Genomic DNA, 25,232 nt, shown 5'->3' with positions numbered 1-25,232 from the left:
GGGCTTTGCGCCATGGAACGGATGCAAGCGGCGTGTGCAGTGAGTGGGTGTGTGCGGACGTCTAAGGAGGAGCAGGATGAAGACGTGAGTGGTGGAGCGTGTGAGATTTCGGAAGTCGGCGACTTTTCGCGGTCGGTTTTCTGGACCCTTGATGGCGAGCAGCACGCTTTTCCGCCCTCCTTCCTTGTCATCGCAACCTCGACTTGACGTCAGACAGAATGCCAGCTGACGACCGCCGACGGGACGAGCGCTCCACCCATCGTGCTGATCGCAATCGCGAAGGGTCGTCGAAGCGTTCCAACCGCCATCACCGCGATCCCTCGCCTTCCAGCTCGGCCAACAAGCAGCGGCGCGATCGCTCCGCCTCACCTTCCTCCTCACGCCGCCCTCTGCTCTCACCCACTTCCGCCCCGACCTTGCCGCACGGAGCAACTCCCCTCACCGCGGACGACTACTACGCTCGCTCGTACGAGTTTAAATCCTACCTCTCGGCGCGCAGTCTCTTTCTCGACGAGCTATCGTCCTCATCCGCGCGAAAGCACTTTGATCGCTTCGTGTCCAAGTGGAACTCCGGTCGGTTGGACGATGTCTATTACGCGGGAACGCTCCGGAGTGGAGGAAGTGGAAGTAGTCAAACAAGGCATCAGTGGGGATTGAAGGGGTTGAGCAAGGGTGAGAGGGAGGTGATGGAGAGTGTACGGGACACTGTGGACACCTTGACCAATGGGCAGAGTCGGGGGGCTCGGGAGGCGAGGGATGCCGAACGACATGCGCGTCGGGATCACGTTCCGAGGGAGGGGGAGGAGCGCGGCGAGAGGAATGACAGGGGGCAGCAGGGAGACCGGGATTCAGGCTGGTCTCAACGTCACTCGGACCGGCAGGTGGATCGTGAACACACACGCGAAATGACGCGGATCAGCGAAGCCGATGCCCGCCGTCGCGCTCGCACGGATGCAACCGACGAAGCGGAGACGCTCCACGGTCGGGCAACGGGTCGAGACCGAATGCACGAGAAACGACTCGAAAAGCGGGAATCCAACCGCGCCTTCGCGAGGCGCAACGACGACGGGCTCGAATTGGACGATCGCGAGCTGTACGACGAGCCTAGTCGCGCGGGCGAAGGGGGCGAACGGAGGTTGGGCAAGAGGGAGCTGGCGAGGCAGGAGAGGGTCGAGGAGAGAAAAGCGGAGTTGCAGGAGAGGGTGGGAGAGATGAAGAGGAAGGAGGGGGCGACGATGGATATGTTTCGTGCCATGGCGGCCGAGCGATTTGGTGGGAGTGGGTAGCCGCGGACAGATCGGGTGATGGGAGCGATACCAAGCGTATGGCAGGCAACGCAAGGGTTGATCAAGCACGTCAAATCGGAAAAAGATCAGCGAGACCAACTGCTAGACACCCTGTGAGACTCGGCGGGAGCACGTTTGAAGCTATTATGTTTGTTAGGTGAGACAGCCTCCTCGACCAGGGACAAGCTCCGATGGTAGGGCGCGGGCGGCGAAGGGCTGTCAAAAGTGCAAACGCCGTCGAAGGCTTCGATCAAGGCGCGCAAATCGGTCCGACCTGAGACATTTTCGGCGTTGCGCCAAGCTGCATGATCCGTTCTTGCAACAAACAAACCCTTGCTTCATCCTCCCTTCGCTACGAGGTCCTGGCAAGGATCAGACTGCTCTGGTCGCGCTTCACCGTAGACAGATGGGTGTAACGATCGGTGTATGCCACGCTAGGCGGTGTTAGCATGAGAACAAACGGCTAGCGTGCCCAAATGTGAGACAGCAAACAAATCTTACGCAGCGCGCGATGCGATAAGCGAGGGCCGTTCCGGACAGCCATATACCGGGTTGGCTCCCTTCGCACCGTCCGTACCGGGGCGCGCCATCTTACCACTTATTCGTGGAAGGTTGCGGTGTGGGAAGACAAGGCGAACGGGCACGCAAGGGGTGGTCGTGGCCCACTTTGAGCTCGAATATGATTTCTGTTTGCCTGCGGAACGGTGTAACAGCTGGAGCGCAGACTCCGGCCCGCGGGGTTCTGCTCCACGAGATGCCGAATTTTGCCTTCCGACTCTGCACAAGTTGACGGACAACGTTGGCACGCCGATTCATGGTTGAGCAGGCAGCTTCGTCTTGTAAGACAGCCCGTTTGAGTGGCCTCGTGCAGGCGGCTGTCTGACCGCCTCGCTGCCACGAGGACTTCATTGTTCGCCGTTCTCTGAGCAATGAATGCTTTGTGCTGCGACATCGGCGCACAATGCCCCTCGCCTCTGTCGTTGTAAGGCTCCGCTGTACCCTCGTGCACCTCCGACGCTACGGAGGGTGTGTCACCTTGATGACTCTGAGACACCCTTTAAAATCAACATGCCGAATGGTCAGCCCTCACATCGTGGTCAAGTCTTGACACGAAGCACGATGTACAGTTCAGAGCGTCTCGCATCGAGCAGCGCGAACCCGGCCTTGCTGAAGCGATCGGAACGGCGACCCTCGCTCGTTGGGGAGTCAAGACCACGCCTCTCGCTACCAATACCACCAGTACCGATGATTCCGGGTTGCTTCATAACCTCTCCTACCATCACCTCGCAGTCGTGTCCTCCATCAAATGCGCCGCTTGAGATTCGGAGCAGCATATCTTCCTCTAGCTCCAGCGCTTCCACAACATCTGCACCTTTCAAACCGACCATGTCTGCACCTGCATCACCATCGATGATGTCGGCGCCCCCATCATCATCCGCGTCCTCTTCAATGGAATTGTCAAGATCGTCCCCACAACGCGGTCCACGCTTCTCACCACCCGCACGGACACGCACAGCCCATCGCAGCACAACGCACATCCTCAACGGCACACCTCTGTACAGTCAACCATTCACCCGCCCTCCCCATTCACGTGGGTCGAGCCTCGCTTCTTCCTCCACCAGCTGCACCAGCGATGGCGAGGAGGACACGCCAGCATCGTCCACGTGCAGTCCGGAGGTGATACCGCTCAAATCGAGTCGCACGGTCGAAGACGCACAGCCGCCAGCGCGCACTTCGTCCCTAGCGCACAGAATGAGCCAGCTGTTGGACCAGCTTCAGTTGGATCCCACCGAGGATGCACGACGCGATTCGAACGAATCCTTCGAGTCGAGCTCTTCTTTCTGCCTCGACGAAGCGTTCCCCACCCCACCCAATCGGCCGGCAGTCCAGGCTAAAGTGGAGAGGCTGGAGAAAGAGAATCTCCAGCTGAGGAGGGAGCTGCAGAGGTTTCAGGACGAGCTGGCGCGCAAGGAAAGGGCAATGAACGAGGTATGGTGCTGGTAGGCCACCATCGTTCGACATCTGTTTTTACCTGGCATTCATATAAAGCGTGCGAAAGAGACCTCGTGGAGTGCAGCCTCGGACGTCGTGCGAGTTTGCTGTGCGTGAGCGTATGCGATAATCGGTAAGGAGGGGGTTGAGAGCATCAGCAAGCGCTCCCTCAGAGAGTACGTCCAGGCAGAGAGCGGACGCGCTGCGACGATCTCACGTTGCGAGCAGAAGGCCGGTGTCGCCTATTGCCGGGCCGACAGGTCTTGAATTGGCCTTGGCAAGACCTCCCAAGTGCCAATCAAAGATCGCGCGCCGAAGTGTCGGACAGAGCACAGCTCAGGTCGATTTCATTTGGTCCTGGTCAAGTTGACTTTGCTCCTCAAGAGCACCACACTCGACGACCCCAGTGTGCGAGCGAGCAAGCAGCACAGCAAGTCCACACGTTCCCCTCTTTGGCAATATCAATCAAAGTTGGCCATTGCATCGACCTCTTCGCAGCCTCGCATCTATACAGCCTTCATCTGGTCCTTGATCGCCACCTTGGCCTGGTCCTTGGCCTGAACGACATCGGCGACCTTCAACCCGGTTTGCTGCTCGACCGTCTGCAAACCGCTCCTGACCCCCTGTTCGGTCTTATCCTTCAACTCGTGAATTCCCCTTGTGGCCTCCTTGACGTAACCCTCGCCTTTGCTGGTCCATTTCCGCCTCTGTTCCGTCAGGGCTGGGACGTACCTCTTCTCCAACCCTTCGTAGTACGACCCGAGGTTCGAGGCGAGTTGCGGGTTGAAGTGGTTCAGACTGACCAACAGCGCAAGGGGCGGGGTGAGGATTCGGATGGGGAAAGCGCGATAGCGGGTAAAGATGGAGCCTGCCAACGTGGCCACGCCGACATAGAGAAGACCGGGGGTGAGAGGTTCCGAGGTTGGGATGAGCGTTTTGACCTCACCCTCGACCGAGCGCTCAATGGAGATCCAGCGATCGACCAGACTGCGCAGCGTGGAGCGCGTGTCGGACGTGAGGTGGGTGAGGGAACGACGTGCAGAGCCGATCTGACGCTCGAGTTCGGTCTGGACAGGGACGATCTCGACTTTCGGATCGGGTTGCGGGTAGATCGAGAGCTGGAACGAGCGAATTGCGATGGTCGACGATGCGTCGTGTGGAGGGACGGTAGTCAGGAAGGGGATCAGGGTCAGTAGACGGATTCGATGAGCGAGGGAGGAAGGTGGGAGGGCTCACCTTGGAAGCGCCGCTCGAGCTGGCCTCCTCGTTGTAGATCGGCTTGGATAGGAGGACCGACGAGGTGGCCGCGATCATGGCGACCGAGGCACCTGCTGCCACCTTTGCTGAGGCCGAACGCGCCTATTGAGGGTCATCGAGGTCGTCACGATGCGTTCAGTCGCCATACGGGAGAGAAGAGTGTCAGCCAAGCTCGTCCTTTGATATGCTGCATAGACGATTCCTCGAGACGGATACATACCGAAGCTGCAATCATCCTGTGCTTGTCTGTGTGCCTGTGACCGCTCTAGGTAGGTGCACGAAAGAGTAGATGCTGCTGAAGCGGCTTGTCGTGTCCGCAAGGCTCGAAATGTGGAAGGGCGACGTGCAAAGGTGATGTGAGAAGTCAGTGAACAACGATCTTCGCGAAAGGGTCGCGGTGCGGAACCTGTGTGGAGTTCTCGAGCCAACTTTCGGAAGACTCAGGGCAGCTGCGACTGAGAATGCGACGAAGCTCCGCACGTGACGGTCCACCAATTTTGCCGGGAAAGGATCGACGATGTAACAATTTGCATTTTCTGACGGGTATGCCTGACGCTGGTGTCCTCGACGTCCGACGGTGCTCGTCACGATGAGAGCTATAGATCGTCAGACAGGTGATTTCACTGCAATACAGGCGTCCTCGAGGGTCGAAGAGAGCCAGTGCTGAATCTGTGGCCCGAGACTGTGTGCAAAGGCGTGAAGCAAGGTCAACTTGAGCCGGAAGCGCTGTAGCTGACGTCGCCAAGATGCGACACCGAGTGCTGGTTTGTGCGAGAGAGAATTGGAAGAGGGGTGCGAAAAGGGCGTGCAGATGCACAAGCCAAGATGCGAGCTCAAAAGGATCGACAGTCTGTCACAGAGAATCAAAGCATGTTTGGGGGAGTAGGAGTGGGATTGCGGATAGGGGAGATTAGACGGGAGCGGAGGGGGGGAGTACAAAATGCAGGTGGAAACGCAAGTGCGGGGAAGTGCAAGAAATCGAAGTTGACCTGGAAGGGGAGGAGCTGTCGATCGCTGCTCAACCGATCATCCCACAACTCAGTTGAGCGAGATGGGAGTGCACGAGGTCTGGACAAGACCGTTGTTGGCGGTGCCCTGGCAGCAGACGGGCTGGCTCTTGCACGTGTTCTGCAGGGCGAGCGAGGCGCCGACACCAGCGATGGGGATCTGCTGGCAGTCGAGGCCGATAGCGCCGTCGAGGAGCTCGTTGAAGGCAAGACCGAGACCGGCAAGCGCGTCCTGGGCCTGCTTGCCTTGCTTCTGCTCCGGGGAAGTTCATAAAGAGAGAAGAAAGGTCAGATCGCTGTTGGAGGCAAGTAAAGAGAGAGAAAGCAGCGGTGTACTCACGACCTGCGAACAGCACTGAGCCTGACCAGTGGAGCATTGGCCGTTGAAGTTGTGCTCGCCAGTAGGCATGGCCGAGGCAACGGCGGCGAGAGCGGCAACAGTGGCGAAGATGGTCTTGAACTGCATTTTGAAGAGAGTGTAATTGGGGAGCTGAAGAGCCGAGGAAGGTGGGGAAGAGTGGAAGAGTGGTGTGGAGTGGAGTGCTTGAGTGGAGTGATGATGAAAGGGAGAGGAGAACGACGCCATTTGGGTCTTTCTTTATACGTTTCGAGGGTTGAGAGATGAGCTTACAGGGGGCCGTATAGCGCGCTTGCGAGAGAGGAGGTAGCTTCGCTGTATCGTTCGATGGTACGACAAAGGATCTGCGTCTCGGACACACGCGCTTGACTGTATCACAGTCAACGATACCGAATAGCTGCCAAGCCGGTCCCATTCGACGATATCTCACCAGAGCACAAGGTGAGCCTGAGGGATGTCAACATCAAGCCCTGCGACGGTCGTGCCCACAACAACTGGCGAGCCCAGGCGAGAAGTTCGGATGCATCGGCGGACATCAGGACAATCTGTAAGTTGGCTGCCAGACGTCGAGTCGCGCAAGAGGTCGCAGAGGAGGAGGCATGCAGCAGGCAGCGTTTGGCAATTTGCAATTCTTCGAAGCAGCAAGGAATGACTGCGCGCATAGGGCTCCTCATCGGTACGCGTAAGCGAGTCGAAGGTATTCATCATCGCAGCAGAATGCTCAAAGCAAAATCATGCGTCTTACGGCACGTACTCCGCGTGAAGAAGCGCGTGTGCAAGGCACGATCCAGACGACCGGGAGTGACGCGTGCATACAAACATCGTGAGCGGTAGGGGTCACGTCCAAGTGTGCAGTCATGATCAGCAATGCAGATGTGGCTGCCATGAATTTGTTTGTCTGTCTTGTCTCCGTGACAGCGAAGCAGGAGCCCGTCGAAGCGATCATGTCGATCATGGGACGAAGCTTCCAGCAACGTTTCGAGAAGATTCTTCCGATTGACGCAGACTGGCTGAGGCGGTGGAATGCGAAGTACGTCCGGATTGTTTGTGAGTCCCGTGTCAAGGACTGCATGCGCACGTAGCCGATCTCTTACCTTGTTCGCTGTGACTGCCGAGACGAAAATATGTGGCTTGGAATGTGAACCACATTTGACGGAGTCGAGATGCTTCTGTCGACCTCGTTTCCGACTTTTCCGTACATTCGACCAGGGCCTGCGATGCACGCTCCATCCATGAGATTCGCATCGTGCTTTGCTGTCAAATTAGGAGTACTGGATGCTAACCTGCGGGCCGGCAGCTGGGATCGTCACGCGCCTCCAACAGGCCCTCGGCGGGTTTTCATGGCGAAGCGCTTTGGTGCCTCGATAAACTTGCCTTCTGACACGTCGAATTTCGTCTCGACGTCAAACGATGCCAGTCATCCTCTCATCGAATCTTCACACACGGCAAGGATCATGCTGCAGCTCTACTGTCGCATTGCTATTATAGTCGATGAGACAGTCGGCAGGTCCTTTTGTAAGATGTGCTACGAAAGGAGCGCACGTTTAGGCGACGACGGGCTCGTCAGTCTTCTCGACCTGGGCGACCTTGCGCGAGCCAGTACCGCGGGCCTTGCGGACGGGAGCCTCGCGGCGGCCACGCTGCGAGCGGAGGATGGCGGAGCCACGGACGACGGCAGCTATTCGATGCAAAGGGATGGAAGCGAATGAAATCGAAGAATGTCAGTGGTCTGCTGCGCTTGAAACGATGCTGACATTTCTTGCTCCTGGACCTCCGTCAACCCTGTTTGCCTTGATGTGATAATGTACGTCGGGCAGTCGCACCGCCCCTGAGGAGCGACACAACATTGGTGAGCCAGCAGAGTCTGCAGAGAGACCGCAGGGCCCCACGAGAAGCACGCAAGCGTGACTCCGCCCAGACGCAAATGTTCGTTATTGCATCGCTTTTACGCCCAAACCTTCAAGGAGGTGATCCCGAAGGATATCCGGTGGGTTCTAGCGCAATGCAGTGGTCCTTCCTGACCAGTATTCCCTTTCACTTCCTCCACTCGTGTTCCTTGCTTCATCCTGTATCGATGCTGATGTTGCTGTCGATTGATTGATACGTACCTCGGGTCAGGTCAGAGCGGTAACCGCGCTTGGCAACGACGTTGGAGACGAGGCCGGAAGCACGACGTCCACCACCCTTCTTGATGGTGGCGGTGTTGAGCACGGCCTTGATGGCGTTGGTGCCCTGCTTGCCGTTCTTGGTGGTGATCTCAAGACCCTTGCCGTTCTTGGAGGGCGAGATGCCGACAGCCTTGGCGTTGACAACACCAGAGTACTGCAGGATTAGCAATGGCGGAGGTGCGAGATGATACGTGGAGGTGGAGGTCAGTACAATATGTCGGTATGGGCGAGGGCTTAGACGATGAAGAGGACCTGGAGCGTTGGTCGCGCCGGAGGGTGACATGGACTCGTCGGTTGTCGTCAAGATGTCGGCATTCGAGACCTGGATGGCTCGACAACGCTATGGCTGTGGTGACGCGCTGCTTCACCTCCTCCAGCTTCCCCGAGAGTCGAACAGATGCGAACCTGCTCGCCTGAACATGCAGTGTCGAAGCTAATGGCAATGTCGGGCCTCCTGGAAACAGCAAATCGACCGAGTCGCACATTGAGCGCACGTGACCCTGCCAAACCCTCGCTGACAGTAGGTAAGGACACTGCTAATATGCTTTGCTGCGACGTGTCGTTGTGGCTGTTGAACTGCTCCGGGTGGTCTTCATCGTCATGTCGCGTCGGTCGTTGCTGGTGATCTTACCTTGTAGCTGTGGAGCTGAACGAGGTTGCGGGGCTCGCGAGAGAAGATGCGGCCGAGACCCTTCTGCTTCACGATGAAGCTCGAGTTGTTGCGGACAAGAAGCCACTGGAGATCCTGGGAAGCCATTTTGAAATGATGTATCTGTCTTTTGGTGGAGAGATGATGGTGTTCGTAAGCCGATGGCTCTGTGCGACGTCGACGACAAGGTCCAACGCACGATCTGTGCTCCTGGCTTCTTCTCGCGAGGATTGGGCAGATCGGCGAGGGTTGGGTTGGACCCACACCCGATTGAGTCTTCTAATTCTGTGAGCTGACTCGGACCCGAGCATCCAAGTCTTCGGCCGAGCCTTTGAGTGATCGGCGATACGCCATTGTGTATCGGCGATATTGCCCCATTCACCGATATACATCAGTGTCTCTTCGTCGCAGTTGCTATCTCTCTGACATGCTGATATGGAATGTCACCGAATGAATTGTCAGATGTCGCCGAGATGTTTTGCTGCCCGCATCGAGGAGGTTCTCATGGCTGCTTCGACGGCTGTCCTGCATTTCTAGACCTCTATTTCGCGGGCGATTTATTTAGTCACCGCTGCAGATTATTTCATGTGGCATCCCTGTCATATCCTCATCCTCCAGTCCCTGTCACGCATCAAGAGCGACACTGAACACAGGAAGCAGGGCGCATACTCGAATCGGACAGCTTCAGGCGGCCATTTGAAGGGATCCTGGCGCTGGAAGAACTGGCACTTGACGCCGCTCAACTTGGAGCCAAAACTGCTAGTCTATTAAAACAAAACCATATCGTATACAATCAAGTCTCGGTCCTAGATCGCTGCTCGGCGAGACTGAGCTGAATCGCGAAACGCATCTCTTCGTCCATGTCTTGCTCATCCGCGTCCGCCGCCGGCCTGCCCTCCCCAGCAGCCTCGGCGCGACCCTTGCCCTTGCCCTCCTTCAGCGACTCGGCTAGCAGACTTGGCTTGGCCTCGCCGCTCGTAGACGCTCGTGGCGATCGACTGGCCCACGCGTTCGGTCTCGCGTCGACTGGACGAAGATTCGGGCTCTTGGTCCACTTTCCCACGGCTCCTGGCCCGGGACTGGCAGGCGAGCTGGTCGCGTTGAACCCAGAACCTCTTCTGAAGAACGGAGACACTTGACCCGGCGTCAGCCCCTCCCCTCCGACCGCCGGAGTGTGGCGCGGGCTCTCCATTGCCGGGAAGTCCCTCGGCGAGTGTAGTTCCGGTGGCGACCGAACGCTGCTACCCAAACTGCTGCTGATGGACATCGCCTCGGCAGGAGTGGGCGAGCTCAGCCGCGCCTGGCGCGGAACATTCACGGTTCGAACCTTGGAGTGCGACCCCCACCGATCCGAGGCGTGGGCGGGGGTGGTGGCGCTCGCTCCGGCTTGCGAGAGGATCGTCCATGCTCGTGAAGGGGGCGATGACACATCTGACAGGTAAGGGGAGGCGCCCGGTGAGGGAGAGGGGGAGGGTCGGCCGGACGGCTCGTCGAGGTCGTCGAGGTCGACATCGAAGTCCGTATCCTCGAGCAGTCTGTACCTGGGCGAAGGGTGGAATGGCGTCGACTCCCTAGATTCGGCCAACGCGATCTGTTCCAGCGCATCCGCCAACTCCGGGTCCTCCACTACCTCCACTGGCGTCTCTATGGGTCTCCTACTCGACCCGGCGTGCGCACCCGGAACATATCCAGCGCCACCCATGTGCCTCGCCTTGCTCGTCGCGGTCGCAGCCTCCTCATCCCTCGACAGCATCAACGCATACTCCAACGCCTCGGTCTCACTCAGACCTTCCAACTCGAACCCCTGCCTGTTCCTAATCTTACTATACTCGACCTCCCTCTCCTCAGCCTCGGCCTCCAACTCGGCCTCGGTCTCCCTCACATCGCGCCGCAACTCCACCTGCCCCAACCACTTGTTGTCCGACAACCTCGGTTGGGCTCCCCTCGTCTTGCTCGCTGGACCGGCACCTGCGGCAGCCGCAGCGCGCTTCGAAATCCACGCCTCCGCTTTGAACGCCAGCACCTGATGCCCGATGGATGCTACGAGGCATTCGTGGTCCGCGATGATCTGCGTCACTCTGAACCGCGCCGCTTCCGATTCAGTCAGTTCGCCCGCAGCGAGCATCCGAGCAGGGTGCCGTGTCGCGGTGCGGTCGTTGATCGTCCGTTGCAGGTCACCCGCGAGAGAGTCGAACACTTTGATCGTCCCGTCTGAGGTGCCGACGAAGATGTGCAGCGGTGTCATGTCGAGGGCGGTGATGGATGTGTGGTGTGCTTCCCAGCCGATGGAGGGGAGTAGCTGAAGTTTGCCCTGGAAGCGGGGAGTTGGACCTTGCCATTCATGTTGCGTGTCGAGGGAGAAGGCAGAGCCGGTGCTCTCCCAGTCGAACAGGAAGAGTGAACCCGACTTGGTGCCGATACAGACGAGTTTCCGTTCAGGGTACTGGCTCGAGGTGTCGTACGTGTCGAACGTCTGGCCGATGGCAAGGGTGGTGCCTTTCTCCGGTTTCGTGGCGGAGAGTGTGGGTGAGGCGTGGACGCTGATGGAGGGGCTGTGTGCAGTGGACCGGGGATCGCGTTTGGGCAGGCGAGGCTCGAAGTCGACGCGGATGGCTGTGATCTCGTCCATCACCGCGGCGCCAAGGATGGTCGTCTCGACGGAATCGGATGGGTCTTGCGAGATGCGGTGGCGCAGCAAGACTCGGGCGCCAGAGTGGTGGACTAGGATCGAGCAGTCTTGTGCGCTCGAGCCGGCGTCCGTCGGCTTGGAGGCAGCGTCAATGAAGATGGAGCTCACAGCGACTTCTGCAGCGGCACCTGGGGGCATGTTAATGGTGGTCGGGCAAATCGCCTGTGAGAGGCGGAGGAACTGCCCGTGAGCCTCCAAAGTCTCGGGTCCTGGCGAACCGTTCTGGAGATGCTCCGGGTCGGTAGCTTCTGGAGGAATGCGGAGCAGCGCTGCCACGTCAATGTGTGTCCAAACAAAGACCTTGCCGGTGGTGCTGCCGGCTACGATGACGCCACTTTTTGCATCGTAGGCAAGTGCGCAGAGGGGAGCAGCTGTTTCGGCATTGTTCTGATCAGGCGTGCCTGAGGATATGGCATTGGCCAATGGAGCTTTTGTCGAGGAAGCTGCAATCCAGAGCGGCCATTGGCGTTCCGAGGACCACAGGCGTACGCTGCCGTCAAAGCCAGCGGTGACAAAGGTGGATGCAACGTCGCCGAGCATGGCAGTGGCCTGTCGAAGACGTTCGGGGCTACGACCTGGGCCGTGAGCTCCGTCACTGTCGCTGGCGAACGGGATGGCAATGGCCGTGACGGGCCCTGCATGAGATGCGCGGGGCGTGAAGCGCACGCTGCGAATCAATCCGCGGGGATTCGCTCCTTGCCTGGAGATGATCGTCATGCCCACTTCACCTGAGCGGAATCCCCAGAAGATATGCGAGGCGTCAGAGCTCATATTGAGCGATGTCACGTTCGGACTGAATTCTTGATTCGGATTGCCATTGCCTGCACCGTTGACGGTTCCCTCTGCATCAAGGTAGCCTTTGATCACCTTGCCGGTCCAAGGGTTGGAACGCGATGCGACGCCGTACGTGTCGGTAGCCGAGAGAAGAATGCGATGCTGTTTCGACAGCGAGATCTTCTTGATGATGTCGACGCGGGGCGTGCTGAGAACAGTGGGCGTCCGTGACTTTCGCCATTGACGGAGAAGGTCCACTCGTTGTTGGAACTCTTGACGCCAAGATGCATTGGTGAGACGGCGAAGCGCGGGCGTTGCAGATACCTCGAGGGAGGCGGCGCGATGCGCCTGTGCTGCCTCCAGGCTGAAGTAAGTAGCGAAGGCGGCTCTCCAGGTGGCATCATCGCGAGCAACTAGTGCCCACGCACGGCAGACGGCCGCAGCGCGAGAGAGCGAGACCGGGTCGAGGAAGGCGAATGTTCGGATGAGCAGTTCGGGTGCCAATCGCGCGACGTCGATGACAGCCGATGGCTCGTCCGACGCGTCGGCGTGACCGTTCTGAGCTTCAACCTCGACAGCACGAGGATCAGTGACGCGAACTATGGTCGAGGCGTCCGTGTCGGCGTTGCGGTCTGTGACATGTCCTGCGTCGTTATTGTGTTGCTCGTGCTGCGCTGCAGGATCGGTGAGGATCCCGGATGCGCCAGGCGCCTCGTGAGGTTCAGCGACGTCATGTTGGCGTTCGACTGACTGGTTCTGCGAGAGAGTGGAATTCGTGTTGCTTTCTTGTTGGTGTGTAGATCGCTGAGAAGGGTCAAGAGACATAAACCTTGGAGACGAGTCGAGTGTGCTAGGCTCGACAGAGGGTACGTGTTGGTCAATGAAGTAGATTCAGTGACGCTTTGTAATTGGTTGTGGATATGAGAGCGATGCTTGAGCTTGGCAGATAGCTTGCGATGGTTCGGACGGTGATGATGATCGTGACTGAAGTAGATGGTGTTGGTCCCTGCCCTTGAAAGTAATGTGCTGAGCGGCAGCTTTTGACGTCTCGGCTGCATGACTGACCCGGTGCCCAATCAACGCGTCGAGCATCCAAAAACGCAGCTGCAGCTCAGCCTCATCCTGCAGCGCGCCAATGTAAGATCTGTGTTTCGAATCGGCGATTCTGTAAGATTGGCTTGGTCGCGATTCTCCTTGAATCAGCGAGACCCCGATGGTACCAGTTGAGCTTTGCCTCCGAGCCTTGTTGCTTGTTGGTACTGTTGTCGGTCGCATTTGGATTGTCACGGCGTTTGTCGAGTCTGTTGTGGTTCTGATGCTGTCATGCTCCGGTGGGCCATCGTCACAGAGCTCAACAGCCAAAAAAGCATGCTCTTTCATGGCCGCCAGCGATTCCAAGTGCTCCCTATTCAAATCTCAGCACATTACGTGGCATCCACGGTAGTGACGATCTTGTCGTCGGAAGAACACGGTCGCAGGACTCTGTTGACCAGCCCTTGTCAAACAGACTTGCAGGATATGAATGGCGAGTGCCTGACTGCCATTCTAACTCCAACTAACCTCCTTCCAAATGGTGGACAGCCGAATCGCACTGGCCACGAGGCCTGTCCAACCCTCGATACCGTCCTTGTCCACATGAGGCATGGCCGCTTCGTACCCCAAAAAGATGCTTTCGGACCAGTTGGCCACCTTCTCCCAAAAGTTGAGCTTGATCCTGCGTCGAGTGTTGCGCAGATCCGACTCTGCCCGGACCAGTGAGCGCTCTGTCGACTTGACCATGCTCGATACGTCGAGGGGATGGGGATGATGTGTTCGCCTTCGAGGCTCTTCGTCGTCTGGCACCACGGTCCATGTTTCGCTCAGCCTACTCGAGTTGGAATCGCTTTCGTCATCGAGATCCCGTGCAGCCGCCTGCAGATCCGCACCGAGGAGGTCGACGGGTTTCTCCCCACTCTGCGTCCGCGTCCTCGAGCGGGAGGGATCGCGTGTGCGATGCGAAAGAGCCTGATCGCGATCGATGGTGGTGCCGGCGAGATCGGTGGCCCATCCGAGCTTGTCGTTGGCCCGAATGATTCGACGATGGGCAGAACGGAGCTCGGATCGAAGGGCCTTGCGCTCGATGCGCAGGACAAGGAGGCTCAGCAACACCGAGCAGAGAGAGAGGACGATCCCGAGCCGTTCAATGCCCTGGCGTCGACGTCGGGACAGGAAAGGTAGGCCGAGACGTTGGATCCCGACGGCGCGCCAGAACATGCCTCCGCCAGCGAGAACCGCGGCTGTTTCGCACGCCTCGCCGATCGTAGCGAGCGACTCAGCGGCGATCGAAAGGTGGGTGTGGCGGAAGAGGGAGGAGAAGAGACGTGTGAAGGGTCGGAGCATCGAGGTGGACTTTGATTTGGGACCAGCTGGCTTCGTGGATCGCTTCTCATTGGCGTTCTCAGCGACATCCGCTCCCACAGCGCCAGTCGCATCCCCCCTCCCGGTCACCTTGCCCAACTTGCGTAGTGGCGCCTTGGCAAAGCTCTGTTCCCCCTTTTCATCCTCGACGTCGAAGGGCGCAAGGCTGGGCGGCTGCAACCAGCGTGGGAATGCGCCTTCGACATCATCCGATCCCTTGTGTATCGGCTCTTCGCCCGTCCACTCAATCTCACGGTCCTCTCTCTCGAGCTCCTTTGCTTTCTGTTTGAGTCTCCGATTGTCCTGTATTTGCTGCCAGTGGTCCATCGCCGCTTCGGTGGCGGAGGTGACCCAGCGAGCGATGAGGATGACGCGACGGAAGTTGTCGATCCCTTCTGCGGTGGTGTAGATCCTTTGCATGAGCGCGACGCGCATTGGGCGAGGGAAGGAGAAGGCGAGCACTGTTCCGACTGGCCGTGCGATGGCGCCGCGATACGTCTGCGGCACCGGGTGATCCAGCGACGAATAGAGCAGCAGGACGAGCGAGTGGCAGAGGTGCAGGACCTGTTCCCGCCCCTCGAAGGTCTTTAGCAGCTTGAGCAGGATGTTGCGTCTCCGACGTTGGAGCTTCACCGCCGAGGGTGGCAGCGCTAGCGACGGCCACGACGCGGAGATGCTCATGGGAAAGGATGAGTGATTCTGGGAAGTTGAGTCGCCGTGGTGGGAGGGGGAGCGCGAGATTGGGCGCGACTCGTTGATGCTGGTAGCATGCGAGTGACTGATGGTGAGGACGTCTCCTTCCATGGCCTCGCGGAGGTGGTCCGTTGTAGACCAGTGGCTTTCTGAGCTAGGTAGGTTGCGAGGAGGGTCGCGGAGGTCAAAGTCGTACTTGTCGACGATGTCAGCGTCGTTGCTGGCAGCGCCCTCAGGGTCTGAAGTAGCGTCGTCGTCGTCGTCGGAGGAGGGAGGGTCGGAGAGGGTGCTTGGGACGAACGTGGTGACCGAGCTGAGCGAGGCTAGATTTGCCGGGCTGGTGTCGTTGCTGCTATTGCCCATGTCGGACAGCGAGTCTGATGAAGGAGTCCTTGACATTGGCGTGTTCTTTGTGGGCGTCGAGGAGTGAATCGAGTTGAGATCGATACGGGGTAGCGCTGTTACTGGCTCGCTGTCAAGCTGCGAGACGCGACTAGACGAGGCGGTGATGTAGCCCGAGTTGTCATTGTCGCTGCGCACTGACAGAGACGAGTGGCTTGGTGGAAGTTGCAAGGCGTGGTTGGCGCGCAAACTGCTGGAGCGGACCGGTCGAGCGATCTCGTCGTCTGCTTTCCCATCCTTGACCATGATGCTGGTGGACTTGTGCCTGCCAGCAGCAGCGATCAGCCCAGCTGTGCTTTTGTAGAGATTGTGATGGTGGAAAGAATCCTTGTCCCGCTTGAAGAGGTTTAAGATGTGTGTGTGTGTGTGTGTGTGTATCCGGTTGAGGTTGTCCGGTTGCTTGCCGAGGCACAGACCCTTGACGAGGTGTGTTGTGCCGCGCCTAACGCGTGAATCGATTTTGGGGTCAATGTTAGCTCGTAAGATGGACGAGTGAAGAAGAAAAATGTCTCGCGGGATAGCATCAAGTCTCAATGGGAGCATATACTGCTCTGGACGAGAAGACTGCTTGCTGCGAACGACGGAAATGCTAAAAGGATGGATGATATGCGTGACTATAGTACAAGAGCATCAGTGGTGCTCAAACAGAAGGCTGATTGGAATGATCTGGCTACCTTGAGCCGCTGCCACCAGCTCGCTTGGCCGTCTCGTCCTTGACCAATTGCTCGATGCGAATCTTCTCCTTGTCCTCTGCCGACATGAAGCTCTCCGCTTTGGCTCGTCTCGCCTGCGCTTCCTGCTTGGTGCCAATCTTGTCCGAGAGTGTGAATCGCTTGCGTGCGGAAAGTGGCCGGCATGCCTCGGCGATGATCTTGTCTCCCACCGAAAGCGAGTTCCCCTCGTCATGCACGAGATACTTTTTGTGTCGGATGTATGGCTTGAGCAGCTTCGGATGCAATAGACGCCGCTCGACGGTGACGGTGACTGTTTTCGCCATGACGCCTGCTTTGGTAACGATGCCTTCGATCGTTTGGATCACCATCGTGGAGATTGTGTGCGGAATGACGACTTTTCAAGCTTGGCTGTGACGTGAGGGGGACGCGAGAATGAGTCCGTGAGAGCGACGGAAGTAGCCGAAAGCGCTGTGAGCTGCCCGATAGATGAGAGTACAGTCGTGTTGAGGCTTTGACGCTATCGAACAGGGTGAAGATGGTGTTAGACGAGCTGGAAGGATGATCATGGCCAATTCGAGAATTTGGCTGCTCAAGAAGAATTGTGCTTAGTAATCCAAAGTCAGACTCGCTGACTCTGCAGGGCCATGCAGGTAGCCGTGTGTGACTTTAGAAAGTGGACCCTGAACTGCGCTCCAGACATGCCGCTCAGGCCTTCCTTCATCCCATCCACTCATCACAACCTCCGAGATGGCTGAGCCACTAGATGGGCTCAGTCATTGTAACGACCAATGAGATCTCTCACATACCGACATCAAGCCACAGAACGCCTCGGCCTACCATCCACCTCTTGATCCAACATGATCGACGAGCTCATCCACTTTTGCATTGAGCAGATCGGTCTCGATGGCGATGCGGGAACCGACATCAACCGCTTCGCCGACTTCATCCGCCAATACCACACGGAACACTCCTCGCGATCTCAGCTACCCAATCAGCTTGTCGACGAGTACTACCAGGCTTTCGTCTTTCGTCAGCTCCTGCGCCACCCAGATGTCAGCGTCGGCCTCTTCATCCCTGGTGTGCCCGTCAAAGGCGGCGCCAAGACCGGCATCTTGAAGAGGAAGGCGTCGACTCTCGACAGTCCAGCACCGGGCACAAAAGTGGAAGCAGCCTCAGCACCCTCGCAAGAGTTTGACTGGGTCGACCTCTTGCCCGACCAAGTCCTCGCAGAGCAACAGGGCCTCGCTCAGCTCCAGCAACTCCACGCTGACCATCTCCGACTTGTCCTGCAGCCATCTGAGATCAAGCGTTTGATCGTCGGAGCCAATGCGGATGCACTGACAGCGACTGGCTACCGCGCTCTCCAGATCATTTGCCGCTCCAGGGAGACGCCCGTACTCAGCACCGATATCGGCGCCGCACTGCACACCGACCAAAAGACCGTCTTCTACATCTGCAAACGCCTCATCGACCTCCATCTCATCATCAAGATCAAAGCTCGTGAGACGGGCACAGTAGCAAGCTACTTTCTCGCCACGCAATTCGAGGATCAATGCGACATCCTCATCCAGCAGAGAAAAGCGGACAATGCAGCGGATCTTCAGCAGTCCGGCTTGGCAGACCCGAGCACCAGCCAAGCTTCGGCGTCTGCCCTTCCGAAGTCCTCCAATGACCAGACAGAGCTGATGGATGAAGATGCCGAAGACGACCCCGACGATCGTGCTGATCTTGATACCGAACGTTCAGCTCCTACTGTCTTCGTCAAGGCGGAAGAGTCACAAGACGTCTTCGATACGGCTGCGCACACTGCCAGCTCTGCGCAATCAAATGCACCAGCTTTTGACTACGTCGAGCCCGCACAAGCCTTACTTTGGATCAACAGTCGACCTGAATTGGTGCGCTTCCGTATCTACCTTCTTTGTAACGCCACCTCTTCCCGAGTCACATTTCGCTACACCCTGCTCCACCGAATCAACCTCGCACAGACGCGTCCTCAAAGGAGAGCTTTTCACGTCCTGCTCGAGCATGCCGTTGTCGACGGGTTCCTCGAGGTGGTCAATGTCGTCATTCCGAGCACCGGAGGCTCCCATCGAGGCCTCCGCATGACGGCCAAGGGTCTCGCCGAGATGCACGACTTGCTGCGCGGCGACTATGGTGACGCTTCGCTGCTTCAAGAGCAAGTCAAAGCTGCGCGACTCAACGCAAAGCTGCAACAGGATCTTGACAGGATCGGACCCGCAATGCCTCGCGAACTTACGCTGGAGCGCCATGTCTATGAGCAGATCGCGCACGCCGGGCCCGCGGGACGCACTATCTCGCAGCTCCTCTCTCAGCTCCACGGCGGTGGCCACTTTGCTCGTGCTCTCGACCAGCTGGTCCAGCGAGCGGAAGACGCCGACGGCGAGCCCGCCATGAGCGATATGCGAGTCCGCGGCTTCCACGAACACAAGCTTCGTGTGCGCAGCACTAAGCTCTACAGTCACCATTCGTGGGTCCTGCAATCGGCCAATGATGGCTTCTTGGACCCAGATGATCTGCAGCTCCTTGCTTCCGCCGGCGGCTCCACCTCCTACCATCGCAGGTCCACCGCTTGGACTTCTGCAGACCAGATTGGACCTCATTTGGCTACTTTGGGCACAGACTTGTATCCATCGACGCCAGGTGCGGGAGCACCTAGAATCGGACGACCGCCGAAGAATCGCGATCCAGACGCGCCACCGCCCAAGAGAGGACGTCCTCGAAAACATCCGCTGCCCGATCCAGACACGCCTGCGCCGCCGCCGAAGAAGAAGGGACGGCCGCCCAAGAAGCCGCCAGAATCTGTGGAGGCGAGTCCAGTCGACGCGGATGCCGCTCCCTCCTCCGTGGTCTCTTCTTCTCGCAGGTCGCTTCGTCCACGCAAAACTCGACAAGCCAAGCTGGTCGATGCCGACAGCGAGGAAGAGAACCCTGTCGATCTTTCGATGGACGAGGTTAGCACATCTGTCATGCCCGAGTCGCCCGCTGCAGGCGCCTCGAAGCGTCGCAGTCGACGCGTACTGCAAGGGCCGGAACAGACAGGCCCCAGCTCGATGCTCGCTTCCTCGCCTGTCAGTCCTTCGTCCCCGATCGAAGCACCTACGCATGCACCTGAAGAGCTCGCGGAAGCACTCGTGGAGCAAGCGATCATCCCACAGCCGTCTGACGCATCAGCACCAGCAACGGAAAAGGCAGCGGAGCAGGAAGTTCCGCAGAATGGCACGCAGACCTCTGCTCTGACAGACGAAGGCGTTGCAGCCGCGAAGGCACCTACCGTCGATGTATCGCGTGTGAGCGACTTGCTAGATGTACCCTCGCAGGTCAAAGCAGAGGCCACACTGCCGCCGACTCCAGCCGCCAAGAAGCTTTCCAGCAGCACTGCTACCCCAAGCGCATCAGAGCGAAAGAGGCGCACCAACTTGACACAATTGCGAAGCTCGTATGCCCTCGTGCAATGCGTTCGCGAAGCTGGCGGTGCCATGGACTCGCTGCAAATTCCAGACCAGCTCTCCGACTATGTCGAGAGACACGGCTTCTCCTCCGATGCCCAGCTGACCAATCTGCGCGACAGAAAGGTCAGAGAAAAGGCGCTCGTAGCCGCAGTCGACAACAATCTGCTTCGCCGCACCTTCATTCGACTCGATCTTCCTACCGCTCCCCTGCCCAGACGCCAGATCATCTATCTTCCGCATTTGACGCCAGAGCAGCTGCAAAAGTATTGTCAAGCTGTCAAGGAAGGTCGAGACGGTTGGTTCGAGAGCAAGAATGCAAAGACGGCGCTGACACACGCTACGAACGATGTCGCCGTCGATCTTGACGATGCTCTACGTTTTGCCAAGCCTTGGCATCTGACCGAACCGCTCCGACTGGCCGAAGTGTCCACGGATACATCGCAACTCTCCACGTTGCGCAAGCCCTTCCTCGATGTGGTCAGCGTCTATCGACAACATCTCGGCTTCTTGGCCGGTGAGATGGTGCGGCTCAAAGCTTTCCACCTCGCTTGCGCGAAATTCATCACCTTGTGTCGTTCAGCGTCTTCCGGTCCCGACGATGCTGGCTCCCTCTCGCTCAGCTTCTTTTGGACCGACGCGCCCCTCGATCTCTTTCTGGCGCTCGTTCCTACGCCCGCCGTATCCGAGACCATCGAAAGCATGACGCTCGACCCTCAGGTGCGTTCGCTACCCGTGCGTGCACTGTCTGAGGAGCTAAAACTCAGTCTTGGGCTCACGGAAAGGGTCGCGGATGATGTACGCATCTCGCTGTACAGCCTCGCGACCCAGCTTTCCGATCTTGGACTCGTCGAGCTGCAGCCAGCAGGTGCCGTTGAAGATCAGAGGGACGGCCGCCCGGACACCTTCAACACCGCGATCGAGCCGCGTCGCTATCTTCCACTCTACGATTGGACGAGCGAAGAGGAGAACAAGTCGCTGATCGGCTTCGTCGAAGCTGGCTTGGATGCAACGCTGATCAATCGATTCTGGGCCAAGACGCAAGCACGTTGCCTCAACGTGCAGAAAAAGTTCGGAACAGAGGGCCGCCAAGATCATGGAGTGCTGACACTCGAGGATGCAGCGCGTTTGGCGTCACCGGTTGAAGCAGAGGCCCACAAGACGGTACCGGAGGAACTCTCGAACGTGCTCTTCTATGGGAAAGCGTGGCGTCCTTACCACCAACTCAGGCCATCACAGCAGAAGTATCTCCTTCGCGTCGATGTGCAAGACATCCCCTCGGCGACCCAGGATGACCTTGAAAGGCTTGCCTACATCACGCTGGCGCCGACACAGATCGTCCGCGCTGCTCTTCAGTACCGGCTCAGGCTTGCCACCGAGCCAGTCGATCCTGACGCTCCAGTCGTGCGACACAAGAGCCCGCACTTCTCATGGCCACTCAAGCTCAGCACCATCTCCCTGCCGACCAGCGTCTACAGGCCTATGGCTGTCCAAGCCGAAGAGGCAAGGCCAGCCCAACCTCGCGTCAAGACGCAGGCGGAGCGCGAGAGAGAGGGTCGACTGACCACGTACAACAAAGCGCGTGAGCTCCGTGAACGTCGCAATCAGCACTTCCAAGCCATGCTCGATGACGCAGTCCAAGCAACTCCAGCGGCTCACGAACTTCGCGCCAAGATCGAGACGGCACTCGAGGTGATCCGCCGCAAATTTGTCACAGGCGACATCAAGTTTGACGCCAATGCTGTACAGATGGCGATCGCCAGAGCTATCCGATCCGCTTCCGGCGTTAGAGTGATGCCTAGCGTTCGCGCTTCATCAGCTGGCCGAAAACGACGTCGAGAACGGGTCACCTCGACAGGGCAGGACCAAGAGTCTGGGGACGAATCTGACCCACAGCGGCAAGACGGAGAAGACGCCCACGACCGCGTAGCAAGAGCGAACGGGAAGAGGGACCGCCGGGGCCGCCGACACTTCGACCAGACCTCTTTCTGGACGCCAGCGAAGAAGGAGCTGTTGCGTGATGCTGCCGTCATCCTTCGCATGCGCGATCAGGTGCGAGGTCGGTCGGATTGGTCTGCGCTGTTCCAGGTGATGGATCGCGAAGACCTCACCAAGACTCGTGCCGTGATCATGGCACAGTGGCGTAGTCAGTACTACCGCATGCGCTCGCTTCACGGTGAAGAGGCATACCTCACCGCGCTCGAAAGCCGCTGGGTACCAGTCTACCTTGAAGCGCAGGAGGCGGGCACCTTGGACGATCCCGAGTTCCCGTCTCCGACCGAGTTCGACCTTGTCGCGCAAATTGAGTTGCTTCGAGACAAGATCGACAAGGACGAAGTGCAGAGCTCGCTGACCAAGCCGGTCGCTCGGTACCATTTGCCTCTCACGTTGGGTGCCAGCGCTGATTTCACCACGAGCTGGAAGGAGGAGTTCGAGGAAGAACCCGTCGAGCAGCGTTTCGAAGCCTTCTTCCCCACCGACTTTTCCGGCGCCATGACCAAGCGATTCGAGACGCTGCTTCACATGTCTTTCGGCGAGGAGCAGTCCATTGCCGAGAGGTGGAAGGAGCGCGACATCGAGAAGCAAATGGCCGAATGGGCCGTGCGCGTCGTCATTGTCAGTGCTGACGCAGAGATGGCCCCTCAAGATGATGCAACGACGCAGGTTGCCCCGTCACCAGTGGATGAGAAGATCAAGGCCGAGTTTTGCAAGAGCATGGGCGACACGCAGATCGAGGAGGCAATGCAGCGCCTGCTCGACATCAAGCTCATTCGGTGCACGGCCGTCGATCCGATCGTGCGTCGCAGACCTGGGACCAACTTCGTTCTCACTGAAGAGCTGCAGAAGCTCCTGCCGGACGCCAATGCTGACAACCGCATGGCCGCGATGGATCTGCAGGCGACTCTGACGCATCGAAAATCGGCGTTCCAGCAAGTGACCGAGGCGAAGGACGGCGTGGTGGTAGAGCCTGTCGAGGCAGATGGCGAAGCGGCAGCGATGGTCCCCCTGTTGGCGTCCGAGCTGATGGCGGGCGAGGTGGATGTGCGGGCTTTTGACACGCTGAGGCAGAGTGCCGCTTTCAACGCTCGAGTGCTGAACGACGACGATCTGGAAGCGCTCATCACGATCAAGGATGCCAGTGGGATGATGGAGGCGCTCGAAACGGCCGTCGTTCCGTTGCCAGCTGTGCCTTCGGACGAGGCACTCGATTGGCTGAAAGCGGCAGCAAACGACGGCGATGGAGGGCCCAGACCACTCCGACCTGTCGTTGAGACCATGGTGGGAATCTGGCGGCTGCGGTTCCAAGACTGTGTCCGAGATCTTTCGGCCACCGATGCGCAAGCCGCCGAGCGAGTGCAAGACTTTGGTCTTCAACTGATTCAATCTGGCGCACAGGGTCTGGCAGTGGACCGCCCATCTCACCGACTATCCCGCACGGACATCGTCACGCTCACACGCGGTCCTCTACCCCTCGCATTCTTCTCGCCACTCACATCCACGCCTGTGCTCATCGCATCGATCTTTGTCGGAGCGTACACGCTCACCATCCCCGTCCGCTCCGAATTCACGCCTCGTCTCTCCCTGCCGCACATATGGACGACACTCAGCAGCCACTCCCGCACGCAATGGCGCGCGCTACTCGACACGATCGTAGCCCTCGTCTTCCAACGTCCAGCGACCCGTCTCGCCTCGCTCACGTCCAGATTTACTTCGACAGCTGTCACGGAGGATGGCGAGAAGAGGGAGGTCGTGGGGACGAGCTTTGCCGATGTTTGGGCTGCGGTGACTGCTCTCGTGGAGGCAGAGGTGGTGGAGGTGTATGCGGAGGGAGAGGTGGAATTGTGGACGGTGCATCCTGGGAAGCGGGTCGTTTGGGCTGGTTTTCGTTGAGTGTCGTTGCAGATGTCTCTTGTTCTGCAATTCGGGTTCATGCCTACTGCGCGGTCTCGCTGTGACACACGTCTGACTGTAAGCCCACTGAGTGTCAAGATCGACTCTATCAACGAATTTGCAAGGCATTTGCTTCCTACGTGTGTGTGTTGATTCCCATCATTGATTGTACGTGTGCATCTATCTAGTTTCCTTTGGGCAGCACCAGCCAAGCGGCCAAGCCGACCACCAACCCGCTCACCTTCTCCTGCGGCGTGTGGAAGTAGATCGCTGTATTGAGGAGCATCCAGCTCCACAGGCCCACCAACCCCAATGTCACGCCTACTGCAGCGTACGCCGTTCCTGTCCACCTCGTCCTGCTTGCCTGAGCGGTCGATTTCCCAAACAGCGACCTCCCCAACAGCGCGGCCAAATACGGCGCCACATCCTCCAACAACAACAGCGACGAGAGCACCATGATGAACGTGTGACCCGAGATGTCGTGTCCGCCCTTCCACATCGCCCTTACATTCTTGGCTGTGAGCCCGGAGGAATGCAGTGCGGGGTGGTCGCTGGCCAACGGTGTGCGTGTTCGGCAATACATCTCCTCCACCTTTCCCCCACCCGTTCCGGTGGGAACACACACCGCGCCGGTGGCCGTCAGAATCCGTTCCGACAATGGAGGACCAAAGAACCAGTTGGCAAACAATAACCATGCCGAAGTAGCGACCAGGTAGCGCAGGACGGAGATCGAAACGGGACTCGTAATCGTCGCTTGCTCCGTAGCCACCGCGTCTTCGTCCTTCTTCTTGTCTACACGAGGCGGTGCGAGACGCAGGAAGAACAGCTGCATCCCCCAAGCCAAGGTCGTCCACAACCACGCCTTCTTGACAAAGAGCTGGTTGACAATGTTCTTCCGGTTCGCCCAGTAGTTGAGCGCATGGTGCGGTGGGAGCAGGATGGTGGGCGGGATGGGACCGAGATTGAGGCTCCCCTCGACAGTGTTTTGCACGGGAGCGGGGGCTACCGCTGCACCAGGCAGCGTGGATGGAAAGTCGCCAGTGGCACCGGAGGAGATGCGTACGTTCTGCAAGTGGGTACCGTAGAGAACGCTGTAGGTGGTGCCGATGACGACGATCGAGGTGAAGTAGAGCGCGAACGTGAGATGATGCGGTTGAAGACCGAGGGGCAGCTTGGATTGCCGCCGCGGCAGTGTTGCGGTAGAGGCGCTCATCGTGACGCAGATGTCTATTGTCCAGCGATGTCAAGTCTCGTGAGCCACAGAGGTCGAGCGAGAGCGATGGTGGTGGTACGAGCGAGGGGAAGGGTGAAAGATGCTGCGCAATGCGGCAGGACCGAAAGCGACGTGGCTCAAGCGAACCCGCATCCAAAAGTGGAGGTTTGGCAGTGAATTTATTTTTGGGCGTGCTCACGACGCGGCCACGTGGATGCCGTTTGGTGATCTGGTGCGACCCAAACAACTCAAGATGCTACCAGTGCAGCATTCAGACGGGGCCAGAAGAGAATGGACGTTTGCGATGCAAGAACA

At 58.5% G+C, this 25,232-nt stretch overlaps 9 protein-coding genes across 9 annotated transcripts; 3 read left to right on the top strand and 6 right to left on the bottom strand.

Moving 5' to 3' along the window:
- Positions 1–218: 218 nt before the first annotated feature.
- Positions 219–1,286, top strand: PSEUBRA_001067 (uncharacterized protein; the record flags this gene model as incomplete). The annotated part of the gene is made up of 1 exon (XM_016434354.2): positions 219–1,286. One exon carries the CDS (start codon positions 219–221, stop codon positions 1,284–1,286), a length of 1,068 nt encoding a protein of 355 aa, XP_016294110.2.
- Positions 1,287–2,735: 1,449 nt separating this feature from the next.
- On the top strand, positions 2,736–3,290 carry PSEUBRA_001066 (uncharacterized protein; the record flags this gene model as incomplete). The annotated part of the gene is made up of 1 exon (XM_059464552.1): positions 2,736–3,290. One exon carries the CDS (start codon positions 2,736–2,738, stop codon positions 3,288–3,290), a length of 555 nt encoding a protein of 184 aa, XP_059321112.1.
- A 494-nt stretch (positions 3,291–3,784) lies between these two features.
- PSEUBRA_001065 (Apolipoprotein O) lies at positions 3,785–4,770 on the bottom strand (the record flags this gene model as incomplete). Its single annotated transcript, XM_016434334.1, has 3 exons — positions 3,785–4,396; positions 4,515–4,637; positions 4,756–4,770. 3 exons carry the CDS (start codon positions 4,768–4,770, stop codon positions 3,785–3,787), a joined length of 750 nt encoding a protein of 249 aa, XP_016294109.1.
- An 803-nt stretch (positions 4,771–5,573) lies between these two features.
- Positions 5,574–6,008, bottom strand: PSEUBRA_001064 (Hydrophobin; the record flags this gene model as incomplete). Its single annotated transcript, XM_016434339.1, has 2 exons — positions 5,574–5,795; positions 5,883–6,008. 2 exons carry the CDS (start codon positions 6,006–6,008, stop codon positions 5,574–5,576), a joined length of 348 nt encoding a protein of 115 aa, XP_016294108.1.
- A 1,436-nt stretch (positions 6,009–7,444) lies between these two features.
- PSEUBRA_001063 (Ribosomal protein L28e) lies at positions 7,445–8,825 on the bottom strand (the record flags this gene model as incomplete). The annotated part of the gene is made up of 3 exons (XM_016434337.1): positions 7,445–7,578; positions 8,009–8,222; positions 8,700–8,825. The coding sequence occupies 3 exons, from the start codon at positions 8,823–8,825 to the stop codon at positions 7,445–7,447; spliced, it is 474 nt and encodes a 157-aa protein (XP_016294107.1).
- A 685-nt stretch (positions 8,826–9,510) lies between these two features.
- Positions 9,511–13,005, bottom strand: PSEUBRA_001062 (WD40 repeat; the record flags this gene model as incomplete). Its single annotated transcript, XM_016434333.2, has 1 exon — positions 9,511–13,005. The coding sequence occupies one exon, from the start codon at positions 13,003–13,005 to the stop codon at positions 9,511–9,513; it is 3,495 nt and encodes a 1,164-aa protein (XP_016294106.2).
- A 720-nt stretch (positions 13,006–13,725) lies between these two features.
- PSEUBRA_001061 (Ribosomal protein S17) lies at positions 13,726–16,714 on the bottom strand (the record flags this gene model as incomplete). The annotated part of the gene is made up of 2 exons (XM_016434335.2): positions 13,726–15,937; positions 16,347–16,714. The coding sequence occupies 2 exons, from the start codon at positions 16,712–16,714 to the stop codon at positions 13,726–13,728; spliced, it is 2,580 nt and encodes an 859-aa protein (XP_016294105.2).
- A 489-nt stretch (positions 16,715–17,203) lies between these two features.
- PSEUBRA_001060 (B-block binding subunit of TFIIIC) lies at positions 17,204–23,704 on the top strand (the record flags this gene model as incomplete). The annotated part of the gene is made up of 1 exon (XM_059464550.1): positions 17,204–23,704. One exon carries the CDS (start codon positions 17,204–17,206, stop codon positions 23,702–23,704), a length of 6,501 nt encoding a protein of 2,166 aa, XP_059320867.1.
- A 184-nt stretch (positions 23,705–23,888) lies between these two features.
- PSEUBRA_001059 (Fat storage-inducing transmembrane protein) lies at positions 23,889–24,917 on the bottom strand (the record flags this gene model as incomplete). Its single annotated transcript, XM_016434341.1, has 1 exon — positions 23,889–24,917. The coding sequence occupies one exon, from the start codon at positions 24,915–24,917 to the stop codon at positions 23,889–23,891; it is 1,029 nt and encodes a 342-aa protein (XP_016294103.1).
- Between the last annotated feature and the right edge of the window lie 315 nt (positions 24,918–25,232).

The sequence above is a fragment of the Kalmanozyma brasiliensis genome (genome assembly GCF_000497045.1).
Source record: "Kalmanozyma brasiliensis GHG001 unplaced genomic scaffold PSEUBRA_SCAF12, whole genome shotgun sequence".
Taxonomy (NCBI): Eukaryota; Fungi; Basidiomycota; class Ustilaginomycetes; order Ustilaginales; genus Kalmanozyma; species Kalmanozyma brasiliensis.
Note: the sequence above shows the minus strand (reverse complement) of the source record. Positions and strands in the feature narration are given on the sequence as shown.